A 12,499-nucleotide genomic window follows, 5' to 3' on the forward strand; every position below is an offset into this window, starting at 1 on the left:
GCTGGGGGCACCCTCTGGCCACAGTCTCAGAGATTGTTTTCCCCTCACCTAAGGTCAGGGGCAGGTTTGGCAAATGCCTTTTTCTGGAAGACATTGGCTTCTAAGGTGTGTGTGTGTGTGTGTGTGTGTGTGTGTGTGTGTGTGTGTGTGGCTTTTAAGGTGTGTATGTGTGGGGGACAGGAAGCACATGAACACTTGGGGCAGGACCTAGTGGGGGGTCTGGAGGGCCTCTAGGGCCCAGGGATCTGGCCCTTGGGGTGTTGTCAGCTTCTGGAAAACCCTGAGTAGGGGATACATGTCCTGGTAAGACCCCCTGGCTTCTCATTGTGTCTCTCTGCCTCCCCTAGCTTGCCCAGGTGGTGCCAACAGCCCCTGTAATGACCATGGTATGTGTCTGGATGGCATGAGTGGCAGTGGGCAGTGCAGGTGCCATTCGGGGTTTGCGGGGACAGCATGTGAACTCTGTGCTCCGGGGTACTTTGGACCCAATTGCCAAGGTAAGCGGTGTAGCTCCCCCACCATGCCCACCTGTGTGGGGTCAGTTCTCTTGTTTCCTCGTGCTGATCCCATCCTCCTGCTTGTCGCCTCCCCCCACCCCCAGCCTGCACCTGCACTGCCCATGGCCTCTGTGACGAGGGCCTTGGGGGCTCTGGCTCCTGCTTCTGCCTGGAAGGCTGGACAGGGCCACGCTGTGAGGTGCATCTAGGTGAGTGGCCCCAGTGCTTGCACCTTACCTCAAAGGGTGGGCAAGAGGAGGTGGGGGGACCACCCAGGACAGCAGCTACTAACCTCTGTGGGGGGTCTGGGGAGCAGAACTGAAGCCTGTGTGTACCCCACCCTGCGCACCCCAGGCTGTGTGCCGCACGGGCAACACCTGTGAGTGCAACCTGGGTTACGAAGGGGACGGCCACCAGTGCACAGGTGAGCAGGCAGGGGGATACCAGGGTCTACCCTCACCCCCTTCCCTTCATCTGGTCCCATGACTTTGTTTTGGCTTCCAGTGGCAAATCTGTGCCAGGATGGGAATGGTGGTTGCAGCCAACATGCCACCTGCAGTCAGGAAGGGACTGTTGTCAACTGTACCTGCCTGGCAGACTATGAGGGTGACGGCTGGAGCTGCCGTGCCCGAGACCCCTGCGCAGATGGCCGGCGCGGGGGCTGCAGTGAGCACGCGGACTGCCTGAACACTGGTCCGGTGAGCAGGCACAAGCCAGGAGGCAGTGTGGAGGGTCCGCAGAGAAGACTCCCCAGTCCCTGAAAGTGTGCCCCGCCCCCTCTCCTGTCTCCAGAACTCACGGCGCTGTGTGTGCCACGCTGGCTATGTGGGCGATGGGCTGGAATGCGTGGGGGAACCCGAGCCTCCCGTGGACCGCTGCCTGGGCCAGCCACACCCCTGTCATGAGGATGCCGTGTGTACAGACCTGCACTTTCAGGGTGAGCTCCTGTGCCTGCTCCCCGGGGCCCCATTCTGCCTCACGGCCTCCCTGCCCCGCCTCATCTCTCTGCCGTCCCTTGTGCAGAGAAGCGGGCTGGTGTCTTCCACCTCCAGGCTCCCAGCGGCCCCTATGGCCTCAACTTCTCTGAGGCGGAGGCGGCTTGTGCCGCCCAGGGAGCAGCCCTGGCTTCACTCCCTCAGCTCTCTGCTGCCCAGCAGGTGCGTGGGGCGGGGGACCTGAAAACCAGCCTGGGGCTGGAGGGTGGGGGGGTTCTCCTGCGGAGCTCTGGGTCTTAGCATCCCCTTCTGCCCTCCATAGCTGGGCTTCCATCAATGCCTCGTGGGCTGGCTGGCTAACGGCTCGGCCGCCCACCCCGTCGTGTCTTCCGCGACCGATTGTGGTGATGGCCAGGTGGGCATCATCAGCCTGGGAACCCGTGAGAACCGCTCAGAGCGCTGGGATGCCTACTGCTACCGCCAGCAAGGTGTGCCGCCCAGGCCCCGCCCCACTGGGCCAGACCCCGCCCATCCTCCCGGGCCCCGCCCACCCCACCAGGCTCCGCCCCTCCCGCCTCTCCCCATCCACCGCTTTCCCAGCAGATGTGTCCTGCCGGTGTCGCAACGGATTTGTAGGTGATGGAATCAGCTTCTGCAACGGGAAGCTGCTTGATGTACTGTCCACCACGGCCAACTTCTCCACCTTCTATGGGGTATGTGTGTGATGGTGGTGGGGGGGGAGGGTTCCAGCCTCCGAGTCGGGGCGCATGCTAGGTGGGGTCCCTGCGGAGGGGCCCGTCCACAACCTTCTCCACACCCTCGCAGATGCTGCTGAGCTACGCTAACGCCACGCCACAGGGTCTTGCCTTCCTGGACTTCTTGGATGACGAGCTCACCTACAAAACGCTCTTCGTCCCGGTCAACAATGGCTTTGCAGACAACATGGTAACTAGCGCAGCTGCAGATGGCTGGACTCGTCTTCCCTGGTGGGTCCAACCAACAGTGCCTGCTTTCACCAGACGCTGAGTGGCCCAGACCTGGAGCTGCATGCCTCCAATGCCACCTTTCTCAGTGCCAATGCCAGCCAGGGGACCTCACTCCCTGCCCACTCAGGCCTCAACCTTGTGATCAGTGACTCAGACACCAACAACAGCTCTTGGGCACCTCAGGTGAGTGTGGATCCCACCCCCACATCCAGCCGTGCCCTCACTGCCACTGGGACTGCCACTGCTCTCCCCACAGGCCCCGGGGACAGTGGTGGTGAGCCACATCATCGTGTGGGACATCATAGCCTTCAATGGCATCATCCATGCTCTGGCCAGCCCTCTCCTGGCACCCCTACAGCCTGTGAGTTGGGGACTTGGGGAGGAAGAAAGAGCACCCACATGGGCAGGGGACAGCCCCAGCCAGGTCCTGGACATCCTCTCTCTTTGCAGCGGGCCGTGGCGGTGTCTGAGGGCCCCCCTGTGGCAGCAGGTGTGGGAGCTGTGCTGGCTGCTGGGGCCCTGGTGGGCTTAGTGGCTGGAGTCTTCTACCTCCGGGCCCGAGGCAAGACCACAGGGTTTGGCTTCTCCACCTTTCAGGTAGGATTTATGGGGTGAGGGAGACCTGAGTCCACAAATCTTACTCAAAGCCCCTCACTGCACCCCATTTCTCCCCAGGCGGAAGATGACGCTCAAGATGACTTCTCCCCGTGGCAGGAGGGGACCAGTCCCACCCTGGTCTCAGTCCCCAACCCTGTCTTTGGCAGCCACGATGCCTTTGGCGAGCCCTTTGATGTGAGTCAGGGTTAGGGGCATGACCGCGGGCCCCGGGTATGGTCCTGGCCCTGTCGCCAACCGTGCCGCCCATAGGACTCGCTCCTGGAGGACGACTTCCCCGACACCCAGAGGATCCTCGCGGTCAAATGAGGCTGCTGGGCAGCGGTGGCAGGCACAGAGAGAGCACTTTTATTGCCTGTGTAGAGATGCGCACACATGCGCGCGCGCGTGTGTGTGTGTTTGTGTGTGTGTGTGTGTGTGTGTGTGTGTAGGGGGCGGGGTGACAATAAAGGCGCCCTCAGCGGATGTGGGCCATGTCACTGAGGAAGGGCGTCTTCATGCAGCCGGTGCAGAGCTGGTCCATCCAGAGCGGCGCCTCGTGCTGCAGGGGCGTGCGGCGCGGGTAGAAGGTGAAGTCCACGGGGTAGTGCAGCAGGCAGCTGGGCGAGGCCATGTAGAGGTCCGAGAAGCGCACGAGGCGCCGGGAGAAGTAGGTGGGGTTATGGAAGGTGCGGAAGATGCTCCCGAACTGAGCGTTGAACAGGGCCTTGGTGACGCACCTGGGGAGGGAGACGCAGGCGCTCAGGGGGCGCTCAGCGGTCAGGGAGTGGGGGGTGGGCTGCGATCCCGCCCCACCCACCTCAACTCCTGCCGCTCCTTCATCCAGGTGGCCAGCACCTGCCGAGACTCGGCGTCCTGGTAGGTCTGGGGAGACAGGGTGGGATCCAGGTGGGCGCGCCCCGGGCAGCCCTGGGCCCGGGCGCCCCGACGGCTACGCGCCCGCCCGCCCGCCTACCTGCATGCGCTCCAGCAGCCCGGTGAGTGCCTGCTGCCAGGTCAGCGAGTGCATGTACTGCTCCGTGTTGATGATGCGGATCTCCCGCTCCAGCTCCGGGATGATGGCGCCTGTGCGCCAGCCGTGCCGCAGCATGAGGTCCTGCGGGCAGAGTCGCGGGCTCAGCACCCGCGCGGGGAGCCCCACCTGTGCTCCCGCGGCCCGCCCGGCCTGCTCACCGCCAGGTCGCTGTAGAGGTGGTCTCCGAAGTAGAGCACGCGGGGGCCACGCCACTCCGTCAGGCGCAGGAAGTCAAACAGGTTTCCCTGGGGGGGGGAGGAGGGGGCTGGCATGGAGCCAAGTGTGCCAAAGGGGCTCCCAGGGGCGGCCGAGCCCTGCCTGTTCCCCACCAGGCTTCCCAAGTCCCCAGAGGCGCCAGGCCCTCCAGCCGGATGTAGGGCTGCCCTTTCCCGCGGCCTTGCCGCTGCCTTCTGACTTCTGGCCTCACGCCCTCCCCTCACACAGGAAGGGCCTGCCTGCTGCAGAAGAACCCTGCGGGCTGGGCACAGCCCCCTCACCCCGGGCCTCTCCCCTCACCCCCTCCATGACCTCACACCCACCCGGGTTAGGTTGTGATGGAAAGTTCCCTGACTCAGTTCAGTTTTGGGGTCACACCCAGCAGTGCTCAGCAGTTATTCCTGGCTCAGCGCAAGGGGGACACTCCTGATGGTGCTCAGACCATGCAGGGGTTTGGGCTGGGGCTCCCGAGCGCATGTCACCCCGCTGCGCTATCTTCCTCACTCCAGTCTCCCAGTTTTCGGGGAAACAAATTGCAGCAGCATTCCACCCCGCCCCCCCCACTCGCCCCGCCCTGCCCCGCCCGCCCCGCCCTCAGCTTGTTCTGGGTTTCCCAAGGCTGCGTCCAGAGGGAGCCGCAGCCTGAGGAAGCTCACTGGCTCCTGCTCCAAAGCCAGAGACTAGAGAGACTGAAAACACACCAGGCCCAAACACAACAGAGAAGACCCACAGGGGAACAGAAATGGAGAGGCCGAGAAGGAAGGAAGCACCAGTAACGGGCAGGACCCCCATCCCACAGTCGGGGGGACAGATGCCAGGCAGGTGCTGTCAGTGGCCTGCGGGGGCCCAAAGGGAGAGGAAAGGCTCGGGGACAGGTGGCAGGAACAAGTTAATTGTCGAAACAAGCCCCGGTGGAGAGACTTCGGGGCAGAATCCCACAGAACCCCACAGAAGGGAGCAGAAAGAACGGGATGACCATGAAGGGTACCCCGAAACAGCCTGCTGCGCCTGCACTTGTGCTGCTGCCACAGCCCCCTTCCCAGGCGCGGGAACCTCCTTGCAAACTTCTGAGCCACCCCATATCCGCCCAGTTTGAGAACCCCAAAGTGGCATGAAGGGGGGGAGCGATGGGACAGCGGGGAGGGCGCTTGCCTTGCATGTGGCCTACTCAGCGTTGATCCCCGGCACCGCGAGCAGCACCAGGAGTAACTCCTGAGGGCAGAGCCAGGAGTAAGCCCTGAGCACTGCAGGGGGGCAAAAACCAAACAATAAAGAAACAAAGTGGCGAGTGTGGGAGGTGTGACTCTCATGTCATGTCTGGTCCAGGAGACTCGGCCGCCCCTGAGGCCTCACCTGCCGGTAGATCTTGCCCTTCTCCAGGCGGGTGATGCGGTCCCACTGCAGCGAGCCCTTCTCATCCAGTTTCCGGAAAGGCCTGGAGCAGAGGGCAGGGCTGGACTTCTGGTCTCAGGCAGGGGCTGGCTGCTTCACTCCCCCCCAACCCCTACTCTGCAAAGGCCAGACCAGCACCCTTCCCCCCACTCCCCCTGCCACGCTCCCCTCACCCACAGGCCCGTACTTGCGGCGGTCGGTGAAGAAACTGGGCTTATCCGCCTGGACGATGACCACGTCAAAGAGCTGGCGCCAGTCTGGACCCACCATGTGCCGCATGCCCTTGTCCCTGCAGGGGAGGGGGACGTGTCAGTCCCTCCTCGTCCCTCCTCGGGCCCCTCCCCACCCTCCACCCCCCACTCCCCGGGCTCACACATACACGAAGCTGAAGGGACTGTTGGTAATGAGGAACAGCTGCTTCCCGTGGGTCACCAGGCGGCTAAGGACAGCGAAGGTCTCGTCCCCTCTCAGGATGTACTTCTCTAACGGGGAGAGGGGCCTGTGAGCAAAAGCGGGGTGTCCTCCAGGCCCCCACGCCCACGCCCGTCCTTACCCATGTCCCGCTCGATCCACTGGTACATGAGGCCCTTTACGTGCACATCTCGAATGGCATCCTGGGGGACAAGGGGGAGACAATGAAGGTATGGCAGGACCCCCCTCCCCACTACCCCTGCCACTCCAGAGGCAGGCCCGGTGCCCTCACTGTCACATCCTTGTAGAGATGAGCTTGGTCGAACTCCAGGCCGTGACCCAGGAAGTGGTCCACCACGCAGGACAGCAGGGCCATCTCTGGCAGCGAGAAGATGTCCATGAACTGCTTGATGGAGGGGCCCTGGGGAGGGAGTTGGGGTCTGTGTGGGTCCTCCAGCTCGACGGCCCCTAGCCCTGGAGACCCGGGCAGGAGGGCTCGACTGCAGCTGATCCATGGGGTTAGCGCCACCTGTCAGGGAGCTGGCACTCTGTGAGCCACTGAATGGGCTGCCCTGGGCACTGGCAGATGGAACAGTACCTTGCCATAGAAGCCGCTCATCTGGTACAGCGGGATGTGCTGGGTGCCCCCGTAAAGGTCAATCACCTCCTCATCCGGCACAGGTTGGAGACCCCTGTATGGGTACACAGACCCCATCAGTTAAAGCAACAGGGGAGAGGGGGCAGGGTGGAGCCGGCACTGACCTGTAGGCCGTGCCCAGCTGCACGTAGTGGTAGGCGTCGATCTTCATAAGAAGGCTCTGGGGGCACAGGGGGAGAGGCTGGGGTGAGGGGAGCCCTCCTGGGAAGGGGTGCTGAGGTACGTGCCCCATCCGCAGGGCGGGCCCCGGTCACCTTCTGAATGTCGTAGTGGAGACCCCGGATGGCAAAGGTGGGGTCGTAGTCATATTTCCGAATTCCCTCCGGGTACTGTGGGGGTGGGGAGAGTTGGGGGGGCAAGCCTGTGTCAGGGGCACTGCCAGCCCACCGGCCGGACAGTCACCCGCAGAGATAACTGCACTGTAGCCCTGGGGAGCCCCGAGACTTGGCCCACCTTATAGTTCTCTATCAGGATGTCCCGGGCGGCACTGAAGATCTTGGGGTGCAGAGCGTCTGCGTACTGGGCCAGGGTGTAGTCGTAGTCGAAGCCGTATACCTCGACATCCCGCAGGCTGATCTCATTGTTGGCGTAGATGGCGGCGGGGTTCAGGAGGCTGCAGACCTCGGGCGGCAGCAGGTCTAGAGCAGGGCAGAAGCGGGCCGAGGGTGAGGGCAGCTGCCAACGGTTCCCGGGACTGAACTGAGGCTCCGGGGCCTGGAACTCGGCCCTTAGCTCTGCCCTCCCGCCCCTTCCCCCGCTGTCTCCTGAAGTGGGGGCTGGGCCTGCCAGGGAGCAGCCGGGGCACCTGCGTGGCCTGTGCAGTGAGGCCCCTCTAATTGGACTGCAGCAGCTGCCAGCCCGCATGACACCCACGGAGAGAACATCGCTAATGACAGCCGGCGGGCCATGTGGCGTCTGAGCAGCGGCCACAGACACCCAAAGTCTGAACAGCCCTCAGGGGCCCAGCAGGGAGTCTGGGCGGGCTATTAGGAGCAGTGGGTGTGGGTGAGACTGACGGGGGGGGGGGGGGGGGGCGGGGGGGGGGCTGGGGGACTGGAGGGGGGAGGGCAGGGCCTTGGAAGACACCGGAGCAAGCCTCCCTCTCACACTGCCGAGCACGTGCTGTGTGCAGCACCCCTCTCTGTGCCTGCGGCAACCCCAGGACCAGCCCCCACCCCCACCCCCACCTTCTCGTCCCCCTGCCCCACTTAAGGAGCAGAGATGTGGTGGGCAGGGAAGCAGAGGCACAGGAAGAGGGAGATGCACCCAGGGCTCCCATGCCTGCAGATGAGCCCCGCACCCTCTAGGGTCACGTGTCTAGAGAAGCCTGGGCATTAGCAGGCCTGGCCGAGGCAGATAGCATCTCTGTGCATGGAGCCCCGCTCTGAAGAGGTCCTTTTTTTTCAGTTTTTGGGTCACACCCTGCGATGCACAACACTCAGGAATTACTCCTGGCGGTGCTCGGGGACCATATGGGATGCTGGGAATCGAACCCGGGTCGGTCGCGTGCAAGGCAAACGCCCTACCCGCTGTGCTATCACTCCAGCCCCAAGAGGTCCTTTTAAAACACAGCCCCCTTAGCTCTGCGTCTCTTAACTCCTCTCCTTTAGGAGCCCAATGCAGGGTGTGGTCTGCAGGAGCCCCAGGATCACCTACGCCTGGCACCCAGCTGTGCAGGTGAAGCAGGAACCCGCCTCACCTCACACACAGCGTGATTCATAGCTGAACTCGCTCTCAGGGCACCCTCTGAAATGCCCTCATCTGCTGTCAGGAGGATGCCACCCACAGTTCGCAGTTCCTGGGCACCACCATGGTTTAGCTCCGTGTCCCGCAGCACCCCAGGAGGGGAGTGCACTGGGCACTGGAGGCCCTGTGGACAGAGTTCTGACCGAGTCCAGATTGCCCCCAACCCTGCCCTTGCTGTTTCCTAGAGACACAGTGTCCCAGGAACAAAGCAGGATGGGGAGGGAGGGACAGTCCCCCGGCACCCTGATCCCCTCTGAGCTGAGAAAGCTTCAGCTCTGGGGTCATGTTCCCACTACCCCCCGCAGAGCAGCGACGCTGTGCCCCCACCTGCCAATACCTGCCTCTTTCCTGGCTGGCACCCACCTTCCAGCCTGACCAAGGATCCTGTGGCAACTTGTCCCATGGCAGTCACAAGGCACATGTGGTGCCGTTCAGTCCTCACTCTGGTCTGGGGGCAGCTCCCTCCCTCACTCCTCCTCGCCCAGGGGAGAGATGGACCAGGGAAGTTGGGTCACTGGCTTTGGATCAGCCATAGCGCTGAGTGGGGAGGAGCTTTCTGGCAAAGTTCTGTGTGTGTGTTCTAGGGGTACACTGGGGCTTACTCCTGGGTTCTGTGCTCGAGGATCACTCCTGGTGGGGCTTGGGGACCATAAGTGGTGCTGGGGTTTCCGGCAGATTTACTCTGAAGCTTTAGCCCACCGTCTGTATCAGGATCCCCACCCCCAAACACAGGAACAAGGAGGGAGACAGAGTTCAAGGTGCAGGAGTGGGGGACCCTGCCCCTTTCACAGCAAGAGCCTGGGGGACAGGGCGCCTCTGAAGACCTGGTGCATCCTAAGTGGTACAACTCAGCAGGACCCCACTCCCCTTCCTCCACACACAGGAAATGCTTTTCAGGCTGCTGTTCAGACAACCTTCTCCAGGCTCATCTTGTGGGTCCCCTAAGTACCACCAAAGGTTTAACTCTCCACTGCACATTGGGGCAAGGTCCCGAGGGAGGCCCAAGGACACCCCTAAAAAAAACCCCGACTGCTCCAAAGGGGCCTTCCTTCTTTATTCTGCCTTCAGCATCTTAAGAAGGGAGTCCCATGTGGCCACTCCTACTCAGTCCCCTAGAATCTTCTAGAAAGGTCACTTTGTGTATCAAACAATGCAAGCCACGTCACTGGGGGCTCCTCAGGAAGCCCCCCTGCCCCTTCTTGCTTAGATTCTTTTCAAGTCTGTTGCAGAGGCCCCACGATTGTTTTTGCACAAACACAGAGAGGATCCCAGGGGGGGTGAAGCTTGCTGGACACTACCCAGTCAGAGACGGGGCTGCCCCCTCCCCCTCACACAGAGGCCGCCCCACAGCCCCCCCCCCCCCCCCCCCCCCGTGCAGGGCACTCAACTTGATGGTCTCCTGCGGCTAGCAGCGAGGGAGGCAGGGAAGGCGCAGGGAGGACAGAGGAGGCGCCTGCTCTGGCCGAGGATGCAGCAGCCCTCGGGCCAGGGCGGCTCGGTCTGTTCCTCCCTCACCTCCCTTCCCAGGGTGAGTGCCCCGCACCCCGAGGGCGGAATCTGGAGGTGCCCGAGAAGTCTAGTGGGCTCCCCGCAGACTTCCCGGTCCTTGGAAGCGGGCTGGCTTTGTCCCCGGTACGGCCGCCCCGGCCAGGGGCCCCTGAGAGAACAAGGGGCTGGGGGCGTTTCCGTGCAGGTTGACCTCCCCGCGGCGGGCGGGCCCCAGAAGAAAGAAGGCGCCCGACCCGCATTCCAGCGGCCCGAAAACCCAGAAGGAGAACAGACTCCGGCCGGCCCTCGGGCGCCGGGAAGTCGCCGGACGCCCCCGGGCCGACCAGGCCCGTGGGGGGCTGCGCGCCCCGGAGCCCCACGGCACCCCCCGGCCCTCGGCCCGCGCGGGCTCACCCACCGTGCACCAGCCTCCGCATGTCCTGGTACCGCGCCCACAGGTGCGCGCTGGGCTCGGCGGCGCCCGCGGGGCACGGGGCGGCGGGGCAGTGGGCTCCGGGCCCCGGGGGGCCGCAGCCGGGGCAGGAGGGCGAGGACGACGCGGCTCGAGGCCCGCCGGGGCCCCCACGCGGCAGCCAGCGCCGGGCGGCCGCCCGCAGCCCCGCGCCCGCCATGCCCCTGCGTGCCACCCGCGCAGCCCTCGGCCCCGCCGGCCACTCCGCCGCCCTCCGACTGCGCGCCCGCCACCGTGGCCGCGTGCTCCCCGCCGCCGGCGGCCAATGGGCGCAGCGCAGGGAGCCCCGCGGGCCAATGGGCGCGCCCCTCGGCGGGGCGGGATCCGCCGGGCCCGCCCCCCTGCCGCGGGCGCGCCTGGACGGGACCCTGCGCCCCCTTCGGCCGCCGCTGCCCGGAGCCCCGAGGAGGGCGGCTCGTGGGGTCCCTTTCCCGGGAGGTCGGAGGGCCGCGGAGGGCCGTCCTCGCCGGGCTTTCGACGGCAGCGGCGCGGAGAGGACGGCGCCGAGGGCCGCGGGGCCCCCGTGGCCCCGGACCTGGGTCCTCCTGCCCCTTCCCCCACCTCTGGTCTTCCTGACCGCTGATCCGCCCCTCCCCCAGTCCTGAGTGGGGTCCCGTTTCTCCTAGCCACACTACTGACCCTGCCCCTTGGCCAGGGTCCGTGCGGTACTACTCATTTACCCAGCGTCATTGTAAGCGTCCCTTTCGCAACCCCTTGGGCCAGCCCCCGAGGATACGCGGGGCAGCGCACGCCCGCTGAAGCACACGTTCTTCCTTCCTCACAGAAGGTGTTTTTGAACAGAAGTGGCTCCTTCTAACTCCGAGCAGGACCACGGGGCAGTGCATTGCAGGGCAGGGAGCCAGCGGTCATCATGCCTGCCTGATTTGACCTCCGCAAATGGCCTCAGGAACTCCTCATCCTGTCCCCCTCCTCCCCTCCCTAGCAGGCACCTTAGAGCTGTTTGTATTCTTCCAAGAATGTCTGCTTGGCTGAAGGACCTGGACCTGGATCTTGCACCCAGTATAGGATCCAGGTTGAACCGGGGGTCTGTGGATGGGTGATTGTGCCCCCCAATTGAGACGGGTGGATGTTGGGGGACTGGCCACACATTTAAGCCTTCTCTGCAAGGGGTGTGTTTGTGTGTGTGTGTGTGTGTGTGTGTGTGCACGCGCGCGGGCGCGGCCATGGGAGTGTGCACATGTGTGCACTGTATGTCTGGTCTTCACAGCTGCCAAGAAAAATGAAAGTGAGTGCCAACCAGCCGTGTGCCAGGTTGGGTGTGGTGTGTCCTAGAAGGCAGATTACCCCAGGATCAGTCACAGACACTCCGACTCTTTCCAAGGTGCCCTGCTTACTTTTCCCACTCTATCATTACACATTTTTGTAGTGGGGAGGGGTGGGGCACGGTGTGATTTGGGCCACACCTGGCAGTGCTCAGGGCTTACTCCTGGCTCTGTAATTAGGGATCACTCTTAGCGTGGTTTAGGGGACCCTGGGTAGGCACCAAACCCACGTCAGATGAAAGCAAAGCAAGCACCCCTTATCTGCTCTCTTTGCACATGTAATATCCAAGTTATCAAACTCTTAATGGTTCTAAATTTTCATTAGATTTTTTTGGGTTGTCTGGGGCCACACCCATCAGTGCTTGGGGAGTGGTGTGTGTGTGTGTGTGTGTGTGTGTGTGTGTGTGTGTGTGTACTTGTCCTGAGTGCTTTGAGCACCATGCTATTGATCTGGGGCTCCTATGTGCAAAGTCACACTGCATTCTCCTCAAGCCAACTAAACTATTTTGCTGGCCCTTGTTTGTTAGTGTGTTTTAGATTGTATTGTCCTTTTCAAAGTCATCCCTTTGTCAATTGTATTTTCAGGTATAGGCAATAGTCCTTCACAGACATTCTCAGCAACTACAGAGACTGGAGTGAGAAACTACTTCTGTATCTCTTTTTTGCAAGAGTGGGGATGGGGGCTTCAAGCAGTTCTCAAGGGGCTGAGGAGCCACTCCTAGCAATACAGGCTGTGGGGCCTGATTCTTCAATGATAGGGGTTGGGGATGTTCTGTTGTTCAGAC

General features: G+C 63.1%; 2 protein-coding genes across 4 annotated transcripts in view; one reads left to right on the forward strand and one right to left on the reverse strand.

Moving 5' to 3' along the window:
* The window catches only part of STAB1 (stabilin 1), a 26,564-nt gene extending 23,075 nt beyond the window's left edge, over positions 1-3,489 (forward strand). For both annotated transcript variants that reach the window (XM_055136435.1, XM_004615182.2), the window contains exons 56-69: positions 348-497; positions 602-706; positions 814-921; positions 1,002-1,195; positions 1,290-1,434; positions 1,521-1,654; positions 1,755-1,920; positions 2,036-2,145; positions 2,258-2,377; positions 2,452-2,601; positions 2,675-2,779; positions 2,869-3,015; positions 3,094-3,210; positions 3,286-3,489. In XM_055136435.1, coding sequence (XP_054992410.1) covers positions 348-497; positions 602-706; positions 814-921; positions 1,002-1,195; positions 1,290-1,434; positions 1,521-1,654; positions 1,755-1,920; positions 2,036-2,145; positions 2,258-2,377; positions 2,452-2,601; positions 2,675-2,779; positions 2,869-3,015; positions 3,094-3,210; positions 3,286-3,342 — 1,808 coding nt within the window. In that variant the 3' untranslated portion in view covers positions 3,343-3,489. The remainder of the gene's footprint in view (positions 1-347; positions 498-601; positions 707-813; positions 922-1,001; positions 1,196-1,289; positions 1,435-1,520; positions 1,655-1,754; positions 1,921-2,035; positions 2,146-2,257; positions 2,378-2,451; positions 2,602-2,674; positions 2,780-2,868; positions 3,016-3,093; positions 3,211-3,285) is intronic.
* Positions 3,222-10,635, reverse strand: NT5DC2 (5'-nucleotidase domain containing 2). 2 transcript variants are annotated; one of them, XM_055136436.1, is made up of 14 exons: positions 10,378-10,635; positions 7,179-7,363; positions 6,980-7,054; positions 6,830-6,885; positions 6,666-6,759; positions 6,360-6,488; positions 6,210-6,270; positions 6,036-6,138; positions 5,844-5,945; positions 5,618-5,699; positions 4,207-4,293; positions 3,989-4,129; positions 3,833-3,897; positions 3,222-3,752 (listed from the first exon to the last, which is right to left on the reverse strand). In XM_055136436.1, exons 1-14 carry the CDS (start codon positions 10,589-10,591, stop codon positions 3,491-3,493), a joined length of 1,656 nt encoding a protein of 551 aa, XP_054992411.1. In that variant the 5' UTR covers positions 10,592-10,635; the 3' UTR covers positions 3,222-3,490. The 2 variants fall into 2 exon arrangements, with proteins under 2 accessions (XP_054992411.1, XP_054992412.1); XM_055136437.1 differs by lacking the exon at positions 6,980-7,054.
* Between the last annotated feature and the right edge of the window lie 1,864 nt (positions 10,636-12,499).

This window comes from Sorex araneus, chromosome 4 (genome assembly GCF_027595985.1).
Source record: "Sorex araneus isolate mSorAra2 chromosome 4, mSorAra2.pri, whole genome shotgun sequence".
Classification (NCBI taxonomy): domain Eukaryota; kingdom Metazoa; phylum Chordata; class Mammalia; order Eulipotyphla; family Soricidae; genus Sorex; species Sorex araneus.

What these genes read in the sequence shown, in the direction of transcription:
- NT5DC2 (XM_055136436.1), bottom strand. Translation starts at nt 10,591, where the DNA reads ATGGCGGGCGCGGGGCTGCGGGCGGCCGCCCGGCGCTGGCTGCCGCGT. An exon ending in TCCTGATAGAGAACTATAAG is followed by an intron (nt 7,055 to 7,178) that starts GTGGGCCAAGTC and finishes CCACCCCCACAG; the next exon opens with TACCCGGAGGGAATTCGGAA. An exon ending in GGCTGCTGGAGCGCATGCAG is followed by an intron (nt 3,898 to 3,988) that starts GTAGGCGGGCGG and finishes CTGTCTCCCCAG; the next exon opens with ACCTACCAGGACGCCGAGTC.